At 38.3% G+C, this 14,190-nt stretch overlaps 1 protein-coding gene across 1 annotated transcript in view; it reads left to right on the plus strand.

Moving 5' to 3' along the window:
• NDC80 (NDC80 kinetochore complex component) overlaps positions 1–14,190 on the plus strand; it is a 75,045-nt gene that overhangs the window by 47,459 nt on the left and 13,396 nt on the right. The window contains exon 10 of the mRNA XM_044683045.1: positions 12,161–12,324. Within this exon, the coding sequence (XP_044538980.1) occupies positions 12,161–12,324 (164 nt within the window). The remainder of the gene's footprint in view (positions 1–12,160; positions 12,325–14,190) is intronic.

Genomic DNA, 14,190 nt, shown 5'->3' on the forward strand with positions numbered 1-14,190 from the left:
TGGTGGAGCTGTGAACTGATCCAGCCATTCTGGCTGGCAATTTGGAATTATGCTCAAAGGGCTATAAAAGAATGCCTGCCCTTTGATCCAGCCATACCATTGCTGGGTTTGTACCCCAAAGAGATCATAGATAAACAGACTTGTACGAAAATATTCATAGCTGCGCTTTTTGTGGTGGCAACAAATTGGAAAAGGAGGGTATGTCCTTCAATTGGGGAATGGCTGAACAAACTGTGGTATATGCGGGTGATGGAATACTATTGTGCTAAAAGGAATAATAAACTGGAGGAGTTCCAGGCGAACTGGAGAGACCTCCGGGAACAGATGCAGAGCGAAAGGAGCAGAGCCAGAAGAACACTGTACACAGAGACTGATATACTATGGTAAAATTGAATGTAATGGACCTCTGTACCAGCAGCAATACAGTGACCCAGGACAATTCTGAGGGATTTATGGTAAAGAATGCTGCCCACATTCAGAGGAAGGACTGCAGGAGAGGAAACATATAAGAAAAACAACTGCTTGAACGCATGGGTCGGGGTGGACATGATTGAGGGTGTGGACTCGAAACTACCACACCAATGCAACTACCAACAATTTGGAAATTGGTCTTGATCAAGGACACATGACAAAACCAGTGGAAATGTGCATCGACCATGGGTATGGGGAGTGCGGGGGGTGAAGGGGAAAGGAGGAGCATGAATCATGTAACCATGTTAAAAATGAATATTAATAAATGTTTGGAAAAAAACAAAAAAAATAAATAAATGTAATACTAAGAGTATTTGGATATTAATTTTTAATCTTACAGAACCCATAGGAGGTAATGAGATCACAAAGTAAGAGTATAAAGGGGAAAGAAAAGTAAGTCCAAGAAAGTGCTATGGGAGGACACCAACAGTTAGTGTTCATTACATGAATGAAGGTACAGCAAAAGAGAATGGAGGGTAGTGACCAGAGACAATTCAGAGAAGAAAAAAAGTGGTCAGCAGTGTCAAAGGATAGAGAAAGCAATAAGTATGAGAATCAAGATGCTATTAGAAGTAGCAGTTAAGACATCATTGTTAACTTTGGAGAAGAGAAGCTAAACTAAAGGTGTTTTAAGAGAGAGGAGAAAAAGCAGAGGTTCTGTTTTATCAAAGAGTTTAGTTGAGCAGGGGAGGTGATACTGGGAGACAGGTAGAAGGGATGATTTACTATGTGCTGGTGCAAGCACTGTGTTAAGCAGTGATCATATAAAAATAAAGGACATAGTTAAGAAGCTTTAACCTTGATTTAAACCAGCTATTTAAAATGTTTAAATGGGACAACAGAAATGTTATCCATCTATAATAATTTCATCTAGAAGGTAAACCAATGTAAATTAATTGTTACAAGGAGACCAAAACCATGTATAAAGCCCTTTACTCAGCAAAAGTTTTCTTTACCAGAGAGGCTTGTCAAAGAAAGACACAAGAACATAATAAAAATTTATTTGTGAAATCTTACAAAGGAGGATAGCCCATTTTGAGCAATGTAATCTCATAATGGAGAAATAATGAAGGGAAGAAACCAGTCTAGAAAAAGCTTGGCAAGATATCTAATTAAGTGAAGTCATCCCAAGGGCATTCAAGGATATTGATAGAGGGAACTATAGAAGTGGGAAAGATTTGTGGAAATTATTACCAAAAAAAGTCTTCTTTATCAAGGATAGTAGAACACTTCACTTGGACCTTAACATCATAATCCCTAAGAACTGCTTTCAAAGGAAATAGGAATGGCACCAAAGAGGATGTAGATGAGAAAAGCAACCTGATAGGAACAAGTAGAGATTTGTGCTGAAAGAAATATAATTGTGAGGGTATAAAGAGAATAATTTGCTAGATGTCTTAAAGGAAAATAGTTACATATTGCAGCAAACTTTTACTGGCTTGACAGAGTTTGGGGGGAATTTTGTGACCTTATAGTCATAAGACACGGCCAGGGCACCTGTAACGTTATTTGTTGCTTTAAAAGGATTGGTGTCAGCCATAGGAGAATGTATTTTCAATCCATTATAGTCCTCTTCCAAAGCCTGTGGATTTAATACTGAATATTTGAAAGTGAGCTTAATTTTCATTCTGTACTGAAACAATATTCAGAAGGAAATCTGGAGTAACTTACAAAGTTGTAAAAAATTTTCTTAAAATCATCTTTTGTCACTTTATAATTGAACTGTATGATTGCAACTAATAATCATAACAATAGCTAATAATACTTTATTGTCTACAAAGCACTTTACGTTATAATTAATTCACTTAATCCTTAGGAGGTAGATATTATCACTTTATTGCTTTTACAGTTATAGAAACTGAGGCACTTGAGGTTAAGTGACTTGCCCAGAATTACAGAACTAAAGTATTCCTGAGGCAGGATTCAAACTCAAATCTTCCCTGACTCTTGATTGTGCTCTCTCCTTTGAACAATAGTAACTACAATTATCACTGAATAATTCAATATCAGAAATAAAACAAGCTAATCATTTTAAAAATACTTCTGTATAAAATTAATTTTAATGACTACCAGTCTAATAACAATCAAGCTGAGCTAGAAACTATATAAAACAATCTAAATTAAAATTATTAAAATTGGTAGAGTATGGGGTAGAGATGAGCACTATGTAGTTTGTGAGGTCCTACCACTGTATGGCATGCATATCATTTTTCTCCTCCTTATTCTGTCTTCACAAAGAAATTAGCTAATATTAATTTCTTGCAAATCCCTGTTTTAATACTGATGCTCTTGAAGAATTTTTCTTTACTTTCTACTGTATTGCAGTCAAGCTCAAGTAATACTTAGAAAACAGAAAAAAACAATCAAACACACCATAAGAACAGATCAGCTCAGGAGCCTGCTGAATTATTTTTGGGGTTATAGGCTAATGGCTTCCCTATAAAGAGTGGATTGATACACTCCTTACTCTCAGGATTGGATGAGGAAAATGTTTCCCAGTAAAGAGAGAGATCTTTTGTCTGTCTGTGATGTAAACTGACTGAGATAGTCAGACAAACTTCTTCACAGCTTTTCCCTGCCTAACTGAACTTCAGTTGAAACTGATTGAAGCTTCTCAGGTAAGTCTATGGCTTGTTCTCCCCTTAAATACTTGGTTGCATGGATCAAACGCTATCTGAACTGATATAAATGTTTTAATAACAGACTGGAAGTAGAGGGAAGGAAGGAAGGGTGAAGGAAAGAGGATATGGGAGATCTGTATTGAATATCTATTGAAGCCTAAGAAGTCTTTGAATCTGGCCAGGGCAAAAGCCCCAAGCCTCAATTTATCTTCCCCTCTGTCTACTAGGCTTTCCTTCCTATTATTGAAGGTGTCTGTTGATGATGTTAAAGATAGAGAAATTGGCTCTTAAATGAGTCTCTGATATCTCTCAGCAGTCTTTGAGTGCAGGGTCAGACTTGGCAGGAATTCAAAGATGGTCACAGGAACAGATACTAAAGGGTCAGTAATGTCTTGAGTCTGCTTGATTAGGGAGATAGCAGATTAACACCTCCTCCTCCTATCAGATCCCCAAACTGACCCTGCCTTCTTGGGGTTCTGGTGTGCCCCATTAAAATTCTACCCTATAATAATCCCAGTTTTTGTTTGACAGGATTTTAGCTTAAAATCCTGCTTAAGTTTTCCCTAAAACGTTTCCTAACTATTTTATGTAACTACCCATGTGGTTCCCCTTCCCCAACATAATAAAACACTTAGCTAATGTCTTATTCTATCTTATCCTGTCTAACAATGAGCTGAGAAGGGCAAAGGAAAGTTTTTTGGTGAAGGGATGGGGTTTTTCAATCAATACAGGTATAAATATTTCAGAAAATGTTAAAACAATTATGCAACAATAAACTTTTTCAACAAAACAATGTCTAACTTTGCAAAGCCATAGAAAAAAAATCTTAACTCACTTCCAAAACCAAAAGTAACATAAATGTCTTATGGTCCTACAATAGGATCAGCATAGTTCTATAATAGGAACTATTTACTCAAGCGATTACACTCACTGTCTTATCTAAGTTGTTATTTAGGTTACTATTCCTCATTCTTCCTATGTTACTATGTTAGTTCCCTTATTTATCCTTACTTTTGCTTATATATTCTTATCTCTTTCCCTGTTCTGGCTCCATGTTTTTCAACTTTCCTGCTCTATCTGTCCCTAATTTCTTAATGTCCTAATTTTATTAGTAATCCTTAACCTAACTTGTATAGTGGTAGTAGTCACTATATATATTTCTATGTTACAATATGTACAAATGTAGAATATTTACATTATGATACATTTTTACAAGCAAGGATTCATTCATAGTGATGTTAGACAAATAAAGAAATCAAGGGATCTCCTGATATGGTTAAGATCATATGAGACTGCAATTATGTACAATATGCACAAGTATATATACATTTCATATTTATATTTCATATTTACATGATCTGCAGACACTCATTTATTTACACAAGGTCCATGCTAAGAATCAGTTTTGTGTTGTGTATCATGTCTTTTGTGTACTGATGACTGCATATACTCACCCTTTGTTGAAAATCGTTCATTGTCTACCCTGTTGTCTGTAGAGTCACACTTCTTTTCTTGTACATTGTGTAGTGTTGTATGCCATCCTATAGTGTGGTGTTTCATTGTGCATTGTGTTTACCGAGGCAACTGTCTTACATAACCCATTTCCTTAGTCCTCTTCTTGTTGCAATTGCATTATAAAGTTCATAGTTCTTTTCAGTGTCCTTTCTTATACTGCTTCTGCTGATGGTCTTTACAGCTTGTTGATTTTCTGTTCTTCGGGCCTTCCTCTATACTAGAATCATATTTGCCTATAGTCACTAGTTGCCTGGAGAATCACATCTTCTTATACTGGATCTGTTGTGGTTGTGTTGTTATAATTGTGTTGATTGTGTTTTATAATTATTGTGAATTGCACTGATTTTGGATTTTGCAAATGATTTTTTTTGTATCTCAATCTCAGCATCTTCTGTTTCAGCAATGTGTGGATCTAATTGTGTTTCTATTACTGGATTTTCTTCATTTATGTTTCCTTTTACTGGTTTTACATGTTTATGTGGAACCACAGATCTCTGTTCTGCACCTTCACACTTGTAGGAGTTGTTAACAAAATTTGATATGGTCCTAACCATTTGGAGTCTACTATGGATATCCTGGTGAAATTTCTTACATACACCATATCTCCTGGTTTTAAATTGTGTAGGCTAAAATCAAGCAGAATTCTTTGGCTTAATAGCCCAAGTTAGTGTCATTCCTTGAACCTGTCTTGTAGAGACTTGATATATTCATACAGTTTGCATTCAACGCCAAGCATGGGCAAGTAAGTTGTTTTTTGAGGTGTGCCATGCCATGGTGCATGACCATAGAGAAGTTCAAATGGGAATGGATATGTGTCCCCACTGGGTTGGCTTCTTAAATAGAACAAGACTATTGGAAAAGCATCTGTCCATTTCTGAAGAGACCTTTCCAATTAGTGTCTTTATTTGCCTGTTAAATCATTCCACCTGCCCCAAACTTTCTGGATGGTACGCACTGTGGTAAATTCCATTTTTTCCCAAAGTTTTGTAGACCTCTTGCAATATGGAATGCACAAAGTGAGATCCACAGCTTGAATCAATTTTGGATGGAATGGAAAACCTTGGGATAATTTCTCATAAGGATTTTTATCACAAATGCAGCATTGTTCTTTTTTGTTGGATATACCTCTGGCTACCTTGTCAGATGATCAGTGATGCCGAGTGCATACTTGAACCCTCTGCATTTAGGCATGGTTATGTATTCTAACTGCAAGCATTCAAATAGAGTGTGAACCAATGGTCTGCCTCTGAGCCCTTTGACCCTGGTCATACCCTGATTAAACTGCAAGCAGGTTTTACACTTTGACACACTCTAATGGCATAGGTTGATATGCCTTTCGCTGTTCAGTACCATTGTACACTGTCAATTATGGCCTGAGTTCCATAGTGCCCTTTTTCATGAATTGCATTGCACAGAGGATAGTATAATACTTCTGGCAAGATGGGTTTTCCTGAAGCTGAGAACCATATTCCTCTTACTAGCTTGGCCCCTGGATGTTTTTTCCAGTCTTCCACTTCCTTGGGGTGTAAGCTTGTTTTAAATCTGCTTCATCCATCAAGGAGAAGTTTAAAATATGTATGGGTCAAAATCTAGCTCTATACTTGGCTGTTATGTTGGCCCTATGGTTCCCTAATGTTATACTATCTTCTCCCTGTTGAAGACTTCAGCAATGCATCACTGCAACCTCTCTGGGCAAATGGACAGCTTCGAGGAGTTGTAAAATGATGTCCCCATAAGCAATTTGCTTTCCTCCAGATGAAATGAAGCCTCTGTATTTCCAGGTTTGACCTGTAGTGTGTACCACATTGAATGCATATTGGGAATCTATGTACACACTGATTCTCTTGTCTTTGCCTATCTGGAGAGCTCTGGTGAGATTCAGGATCTCTGCCCCTTGTGCACTCATTGTCTTTGGTAGGGTTGCATACCAAAGCACAGTTGTCTGTGTCACAACAGCTGTGCCTGTGAATCTTTCCCAATCTACCACATAGGAAGAACCATTGGTAAAGACTGTTCATTCTGCTCCTACCTAGGGAATATCTCTTAAATCCTCTCTAGTTTTCTGTACTATTTCCAAGGTGTCGTTGCAGTCGTGTATGGGTTTCCCTTCTAATGGTAGGTCTGGCATCATGGTTGCTGGATGGATTTCTTTGCAACAATGAAAGGTTATATTTTCATTGCCTAGCAACACAATCTCATATTGGGATAACCTTTGAGATGTAAAGGCTTGCAGGTTGCTGTTCCTCAGGATGGATTCTATTTGGTGTAGTGAATATACCCTGAGCATGCATCCCAGTACCAGGTCAGATGATTTTCTGATCATCAGGGCTGCTGCTGCAATGGCTCTTAAGCACAGGGACATCCTCTGGCAATGACATCTAACTGAGAGCTATAGTATGCTATGGGTCTAAATTGATTTCCCAGGGTTTGCATTAACACTGCAGATGCAATACCCTTGTCTTCATGTATAAACAAATGGAATGGTTTGGAGTGGTTCAGTATTCCAAGGGCTGCAGCTGTCACTATAGCTGTTTTTTAGCTTTTCTATTGCATGCTTGTACTCTCTTGTAAGTTTCAAGGGTTCTGAGACTATCTTCCTGGTCAAGTCTATCAGTGGTTTATATATTAGACCAAAATCAGGAATCCATTGCCTGAAAAATCCTGTCACTCCTAAGATTGTACAGAGCTATTTCATGGTCTTTGGCATGCACAGCTTCTGAATATCTGCCACCCTCTTCTGGGAAATCGTTTTTTGTGCCCTTTTCTAATATAAAGCCTAGATAGTCCACTCTTGGAATAACCCCCTGCAGTTTTGCTCTTGATACCTTGTGCCCTCTTTTGCAAAGCTCCTCAAAAGGATTTTACTGTCTCTCTGACATACTGGGGCATTTGGTGACATTAGAAAAATGTTGTCCACATAGTGCACTAACTTGCTCTTAGTAAAGGTAATGGATTCAAGGTCTCTTTTTAGAATCTGGCAAAAGATGGAGGCAGATTCTGAGAATCCTACAGGAGATACTGTCATGATATTTGGGCCCCTTCCCATGTGAATGCAAATATCTTTTGGCTGTCTTTGTCCAGTGGGATACTAAAATAGGCTCTGCACAAGTCTACCACAGTGTACCACTCTGCATTACTGGGGATCTCTGAAATTATTGAGGCTGGACTTGGAACCACTGCATGACATTTCTTTTTTTTTTTTTTAAACCCTTACCTTCTGCCTTGGAGCCAATGTTGGCTCCAAGGCAGAAGAGTGGTAAGGGTAGGCAATGGAGGTTAAGTGACTTGCCCAGGGTCACACAGCTGGGAAGTGTCTGAGGCCAGATTTGAACCTATGACCTCCTGTCTCTAGGCCTGGTTCTCAATCCACTGAGCTACCCAGCTGCCTCCACTGCATGACATTTCTTGACAAAGTTGTTTACTGCCCTCAAATCCTGCACAAATCTCCATTGTGTGTTACCCTGGGCATCTTTTTTGGGCTTCTTGATAGGTATTATAGGGGTATTATATTCTGAGATAGTCCAGACCAGAATGCCTTTCTCTAATAGGCAAGAGTATTATTGGTCTGATACTCTTTGTGGCTTCTTTGCTCATTCTGTATTGGGATATCTTAGGTGGAATGCTCTCTTTCACTTCAATCTTGACAGGAGTTGCTGACTTTAAAATCCCTATATCTGTAAAGTGTTTTGCCCAAACTTCATCGGGAATATCTTTGGGGATCTCAAAGATAGTTCCCTCATAATGTTGTTTCTCATCATCTTCCAATTGCTCTAGGAATAGCAATCAATGATGCTTGAGAGACTGTTTTGGCAGATGTAAAATGATTTGTCCTGATTTGTCATGTTGTATAGTCTTGTCTGCAAAGTTAGATTCAGGAAAAGCTTGCATTAGAGGAAATCCCTTGTCTGTATTGGGAATGTATTGTTGTTCATTCATTACACCCCAATGCTGTGAGTCCATGCCTGTACTTTGTGTATGACTCATGTTAAAAATAATATTGATATAGATGGATAAATTCAAAATATTTAATAGTTTATTTAAAGCCATATTGGTAATTAAGAAGGCCACATGCCTGCTAAGATCTAATTCAAATGGCCCACCATTACCTCTGCCCACCTGGCTTGTTTTGCAGGAAAGAGAGCATCTTAATCAAGTTCTGAGACTTTATACCTTTGTCTACGTAATCACACTTCCTGCCCACCTAGACTACAAAAGAGGAATCATGGGAAATGTAGATTTCAAGTCCTCTAAACATCCACAAGAAGTTTAAATCATGGATCTTGGATATTAAGACCAAAGACCCCAAATTTCCACTAACACATTCCCCTCTGAGAGCAGAAAGAGACTGGTCTCCTTGAATGCTCTTGTAAACATAACTTTTAAATTACAGAAATTTGGGGATAAAAGAAAAAGAGGACAAAAACTAGCCACATTGACAAAAAGCCAATTGGTGCAGTCCCCTATTGGCATAAGAGTGTACATTCAAAACAAATGCATTCAACTCCCCATAGTTCAATCAACTGCACCCCAAAGTTCATTTTGAATCTTCATGATCCAGTGAAGGCTCTTCAGGCATCTTCATGGTGCCTTCTCCAAACAGGTTCGTTGTCTGGATTCTGGGGGGATGGCAAATTTCTCATCCTAAATTACTCTCAAAGAATTTAAACTTCACATTTATAGATTATAAAACACATGTTCCTTTCTGAGGAGAATTTTACATTCCCCCCTGAAATTACTCCCAAAAGACTTAAAATTTTACATTATAGATTATAATACAGACATTATGATTATAAAACTTACATACACCCCTGAGGAAAATCAATAACACATTCTCTCCTGAAGAGGGTACCCCAGGTCAGCTAAGGATACATAGCTGAGTCATGGGGTTGTATGAAATCAATTGGCAGAAGAAATTAAAAAAAATAAAATCCAAATAAAAGAGGGAAAAAAAACCTTGTGAATGAAATGTAAAATGTCAAAGTCTTATGTGCAAAAAATGTAAGGAAAAATAAACTTATAATAAGTCCTTGAATCAAGGCCCAATTAAAGTGATTTAAGCAGTTTGTAATTACCCATTCAGGAGCCAGGACTACAGAAAGTTGTCATTCTATATATAAGAGAAATAAGAGGACCAAATATGTGCGCAAGGGAAGTGTCTTTCCCTGGTCTGATTTGCCTGCACCTTCTCAGGGAATGAGCCACAATGATAGCCAATCTTAGGTGCTCATCTAGGAAATGAAACTCTGGGGAAGTCTGGCCTCTAACATATTAGAAAAACTGTAACCCCAAACCTCAAACACTAGTTTCAAGCCCTTCAGTACTGGCATAGAACTTCCTCAATCCATGATCAGAATGACCTTTTGCTCCTTGGCACTTTGCAGATTCTCAGTCTGTCTCCATGACCTTGTGGCTCTTTTGCTCCCTTCTCCTGGAATCAGACAGAGAGACATTAATCACAGTCCCATAATAATTACCAATAATTGGCAGGTTACCATAGTCTAAGGCTTTTTAGGTATGCATTAATATTATAGCAAATATATATTTATATTTATTGTAAAATCAAAAAAGGATTAATATTGATTATATGTACTTTCAGTGCAAAATGATAAAAAGGGAAAAAGAGTCAATTACACTATTAAAAAAATTAAAAGGAAAAGCAATAAGAAAATTTAAAAATTCAGGGAAAAATACAATGTTTTCAAGTATAAAAATGAGAAAAAGAAAAAAACAAATTGTATTGCACTTATAAGGAAAGTCAATAAAACAATGTTTTAAAAATAAAAAAAAATATATAGCTTAGAATTAGTGAAAGGTTTTTTTCACCTAAAAATGAGATCTATTTCCTGTTAAACTTTTGAATGAACTGTGATTGTAAATGGTTTTTACAAAATAGCAGATTCATAATGCACTTTCAAATAAAATACCATAATTTCCAATAACACATTTAAAGACAATAGCAAACAAACCCATTATTATAACCACTTGCTATGATGTTTAAAAATTGTATACTTGTCACAAATTCAACAGGTATAGTAAATCATTCAACCTTGGCTAAGATATTTTCTTAAGAAACTCTATTACTGCCTCCATGGCAATTGTGGGGCAGAGCCTAAAAAAAATCTGATTAAAAAAACTTCTGGGTCTAAGTTATCCTCAGGAATTCTAGATCCTTCTGATGGAAAAGCAAGCCACAACAGACAAAACATCAAGCATACAGGAGCTCTCCTGGCTTCCTGTGAAATATATAAAAGCTTAGACAGGAAACTTCCATTTGTTTCCTCTTTTTATTTTTTTCCTCCCTTTAGTACAACATTATAATAAATATATATAAAACCTTATCATTTATATAGAAGGGTATTAGACATCTAAAGTCAATCTTAAAGACCTCTTATAAAATTATAATTTAAATTCTCAAGGCATTAAAATCTTCAAGATTGTACACAATTATCAAGATAGAATAAAAACTTAAGGCATGTGATCCTATAGTTGAGGTGACAAATCTAGTATCCAGTATACATAAGGCTTATGGGCTTTTTACAACTTAAAAAATGTTTAAGATGTTCATAAGTGGTATGGATAACAATTAAATTAATACAGGTAAGCTTAGAAAAAAATTAAAACCTTAAAGAAATCAAGAAATACAACATAAGGAACAGATTACAAGTAATGCAGTCAAAAACCCTTTTTACCAATTCTAATAGATTTGTACACTATTTGTGAGTTACAATAAAATCATGAACAGAATTAATCTAGCAGCCAAAACTTCAGTAGCTTAAAATGATCCAGTGCAACAGAAAAATCAACAAAACAATAAAATTAATTCACAAAACTAATCAGCAAAATAAATAAGATAGACACTTTAAAAAAGAAACCCATGCAGTCTGAGGTTTTAAAATCCACCTCTGGTCCTATTCAAGTTCTTTTTTTTTTTTTTTTAATTTTTAAACCCTTAACTTCTGTGTATTGACTTATAGGTGGAAGATTGGTAAGGGTAGGCAATGGGGGTCAAGTGACTTGCCCAGGGTCACACAACTGGGAAGTGTCTGAGGCCAGATTTGAACCTAGGACTTCCTGTCTCTAGGCCTGGCTCTCAATCCACTGAGCTACCCAGCTGCCCCCTTCAAGTTCTTTTTAACTGAACTCTGCACTGAGCACAGTGTGGATGACTCCATAAGGGTATATAGTTCAAAGTCTTGGGCAGGCCTAGTGTGTGTGTGGGTGAATTCCTCCCCTGAGTTTCAGGAAAGATAATCGCAAGGAATAGTTTGAAATAGGCCATTTGGTCTATGCTTGCCATTCTATTTCCTGTTTGGGGTAGGGGCTAGAGAAAGCTGCAGGTTGGAGATCCCATGTGGAGGGCTTTTCGGGGGAGGACTAGGTCAGGTTTTAGAAGAACTACTTGGAGGGCTTGTGGGGAGAGGGAGATAGCTAGAGAAGCTTTTTTCAGGTTAAAAGTCATTAATGTCTATGAGGAAACACCCCTGGGAAGGTCCCAGGTGTGTGAAATGAGAGAGAAAGGGGGTCTTTTCTTTGTATACTTCCCAAATCTTAAGCAGCAGCAGCAGCAGCAGTCTCTGGGATTGGCATCAACTGGCAGGGGCAGCTGGGGTGGGAAAGAAGGAGTCAGAGGAAGGAGAGTCAGCAGCAGCAGGCAGGGCATTGGCATTTGGGCAGAAGGTCAGGCATTCAGCTTAGCAGGAGCTGGGATAAGCACTGGGTAGGAAACAGCTAGGGACCCAGGGAGGGTCCAGCAGTCCTTGAAACCAAATCAAAGGGGAATGTATAAACTAGAAGCCAGGAACAGGCTATTGGAGAAAAATAGCATTCCCCTTTCCCAAAAAAATATCCATTGTGGCTGGGGAGAATGGAGGGGTTGGGAGAGAAAAACCAAAAACTTTCCCCTTTTAATAAAATTCTCAAAAGAACTGAGCAAAGTGGCCAAAAATAAAAGCACAAAAATGGCAGAAGCATGTCCATAGCTCTGGAGAGGATTTTAAATGCTCTCAGAGTTGCCTGGCTTGGTAGGCTATCTGAAAAACTGAGAGGTACATTTCCAAACTTCTGGTTGCCAAAACTGTTAAAAATAATATTGATATAGATGGATATATTCAAAATATTTAATAGTTTATTTAAATCCATATTGGTAATTAAGGTCACATGCCTGCTGTTGTGAGGAAGATTAGGTAGTAATTAATTAAGAATTAAGGTTCAGGGTAGCTCAGTGGATTGAGAGTCAGGCCTAGAGACAGGAGGTCCTAGATTTGAATCTGGCCTCAGACACTTCCCAGCTGTGTGACTCTGGGCAAGTCACTTGACCCCATTGCCCACCCTTACCACTCTTTCACCTATGAGCCAATACACAGAAGTTAAGGGGGAAAAAAAAGAATTAAGGTTCATCTAGCAGGCTGAAGCTGGAGAATTCTAAGATGGAATAAAGGAGCAGGAAGGAGTGCCTTGTACCCTGAAAAAGAGACTCCATTAGTGGTGGGCAAACTGTTGCCAGCCCAGGGAGATCTCAGACCCTGCTTCCTGATTTCCTTGGGATCCTGAGTGGAGGTGGATTTCCAGCAAGAGGAGAAGACCTACAGAGCAGAACCAAGCAGAGGAGGAGTTTGAGACCTGGTGGACAGCACCTCAAGTTTATTTACTCTTCTTGGTATCTAGGACCACCTAGGATTTTGGCATCCTGTGAACCTCTTTGGAAAACTGTGAGAACATTCAAAGCCACCCTTCTGATCCATAGCTGTGCTGTTCAAGACTGGCTGGTTCCAGGCTTGAATCATCTTCCCAGAGACTGCACCGCTCTTTGGGCCCAGCCTGCTGGATCAATTAGATTAGAGTAGAATAAGTCCTCCCCTTGCCCTGTGGTTTTGCCCTTTAGATTTTAAGTATAGAAATCCCTTTCCCACCTTTTAGTTAAACATAATTAAAGCTGTTAAACCCCTTTTACCTTGCCTGCTTGTTTCTAGACTCTGGCCTAGGGAGAGCAGGGTGACAGTTAAGACCAACTGCCATTCCTGAGATAAATCCAGTGAATTCCTTATCCTGGTCCAGTCTCTCCTACAACCCAGTGTATGTACCCACAACTATTTAGATTATATTTGAACATCCCTGGTGCCCTCCATTACCTATATTTTCTACACTGCTAAGATCTAATTCAAATGCCCCACCATTACCTGTGCCCACCTGGCTTCTTCTGCAGGAAAGAGAGCATCTTAATCAAGTTCTGAGACTTTATACCTTGTCTACATAATCACACTTCCTGCCCACCTGGATTACAAAAGAGAAATCATGAGAAATGTAGTTTCCTAGTTCTCTAAATGTCCACAGGAAGTTGTGTAAATAGAATTAGCTCTAGCCTATTCATAGTCAAAACTCTACCTACCCGAGATGATGTCATCCCCACCTCCCTTAGTGGGGAGGAGGATGGAGTTACTCACACATGACAATAAGTAACAAATCAAGAACAAGGGACTGCCCTTTGGGCAGTCCAAATCAGTGTGGAGGCTGCCATTTGTCCACTTGAATTAGAGGTGGACGCACAGGAAGTGACAAGAGACACTATCTCTTCAAGTATGTTGGT

The sequence above is a fragment of the Gracilinanus agilis genome, chromosome 1 (assembly GCF_016433145.1).
Source record: "Gracilinanus agilis isolate LMUSP501 chromosome 1, AgileGrace, whole genome shotgun sequence".
Taxonomy (NCBI): domain Eukaryota; kingdom Metazoa; phylum Chordata; class Mammalia; order Didelphimorphia; family Didelphidae; genus Gracilinanus; species Gracilinanus agilis.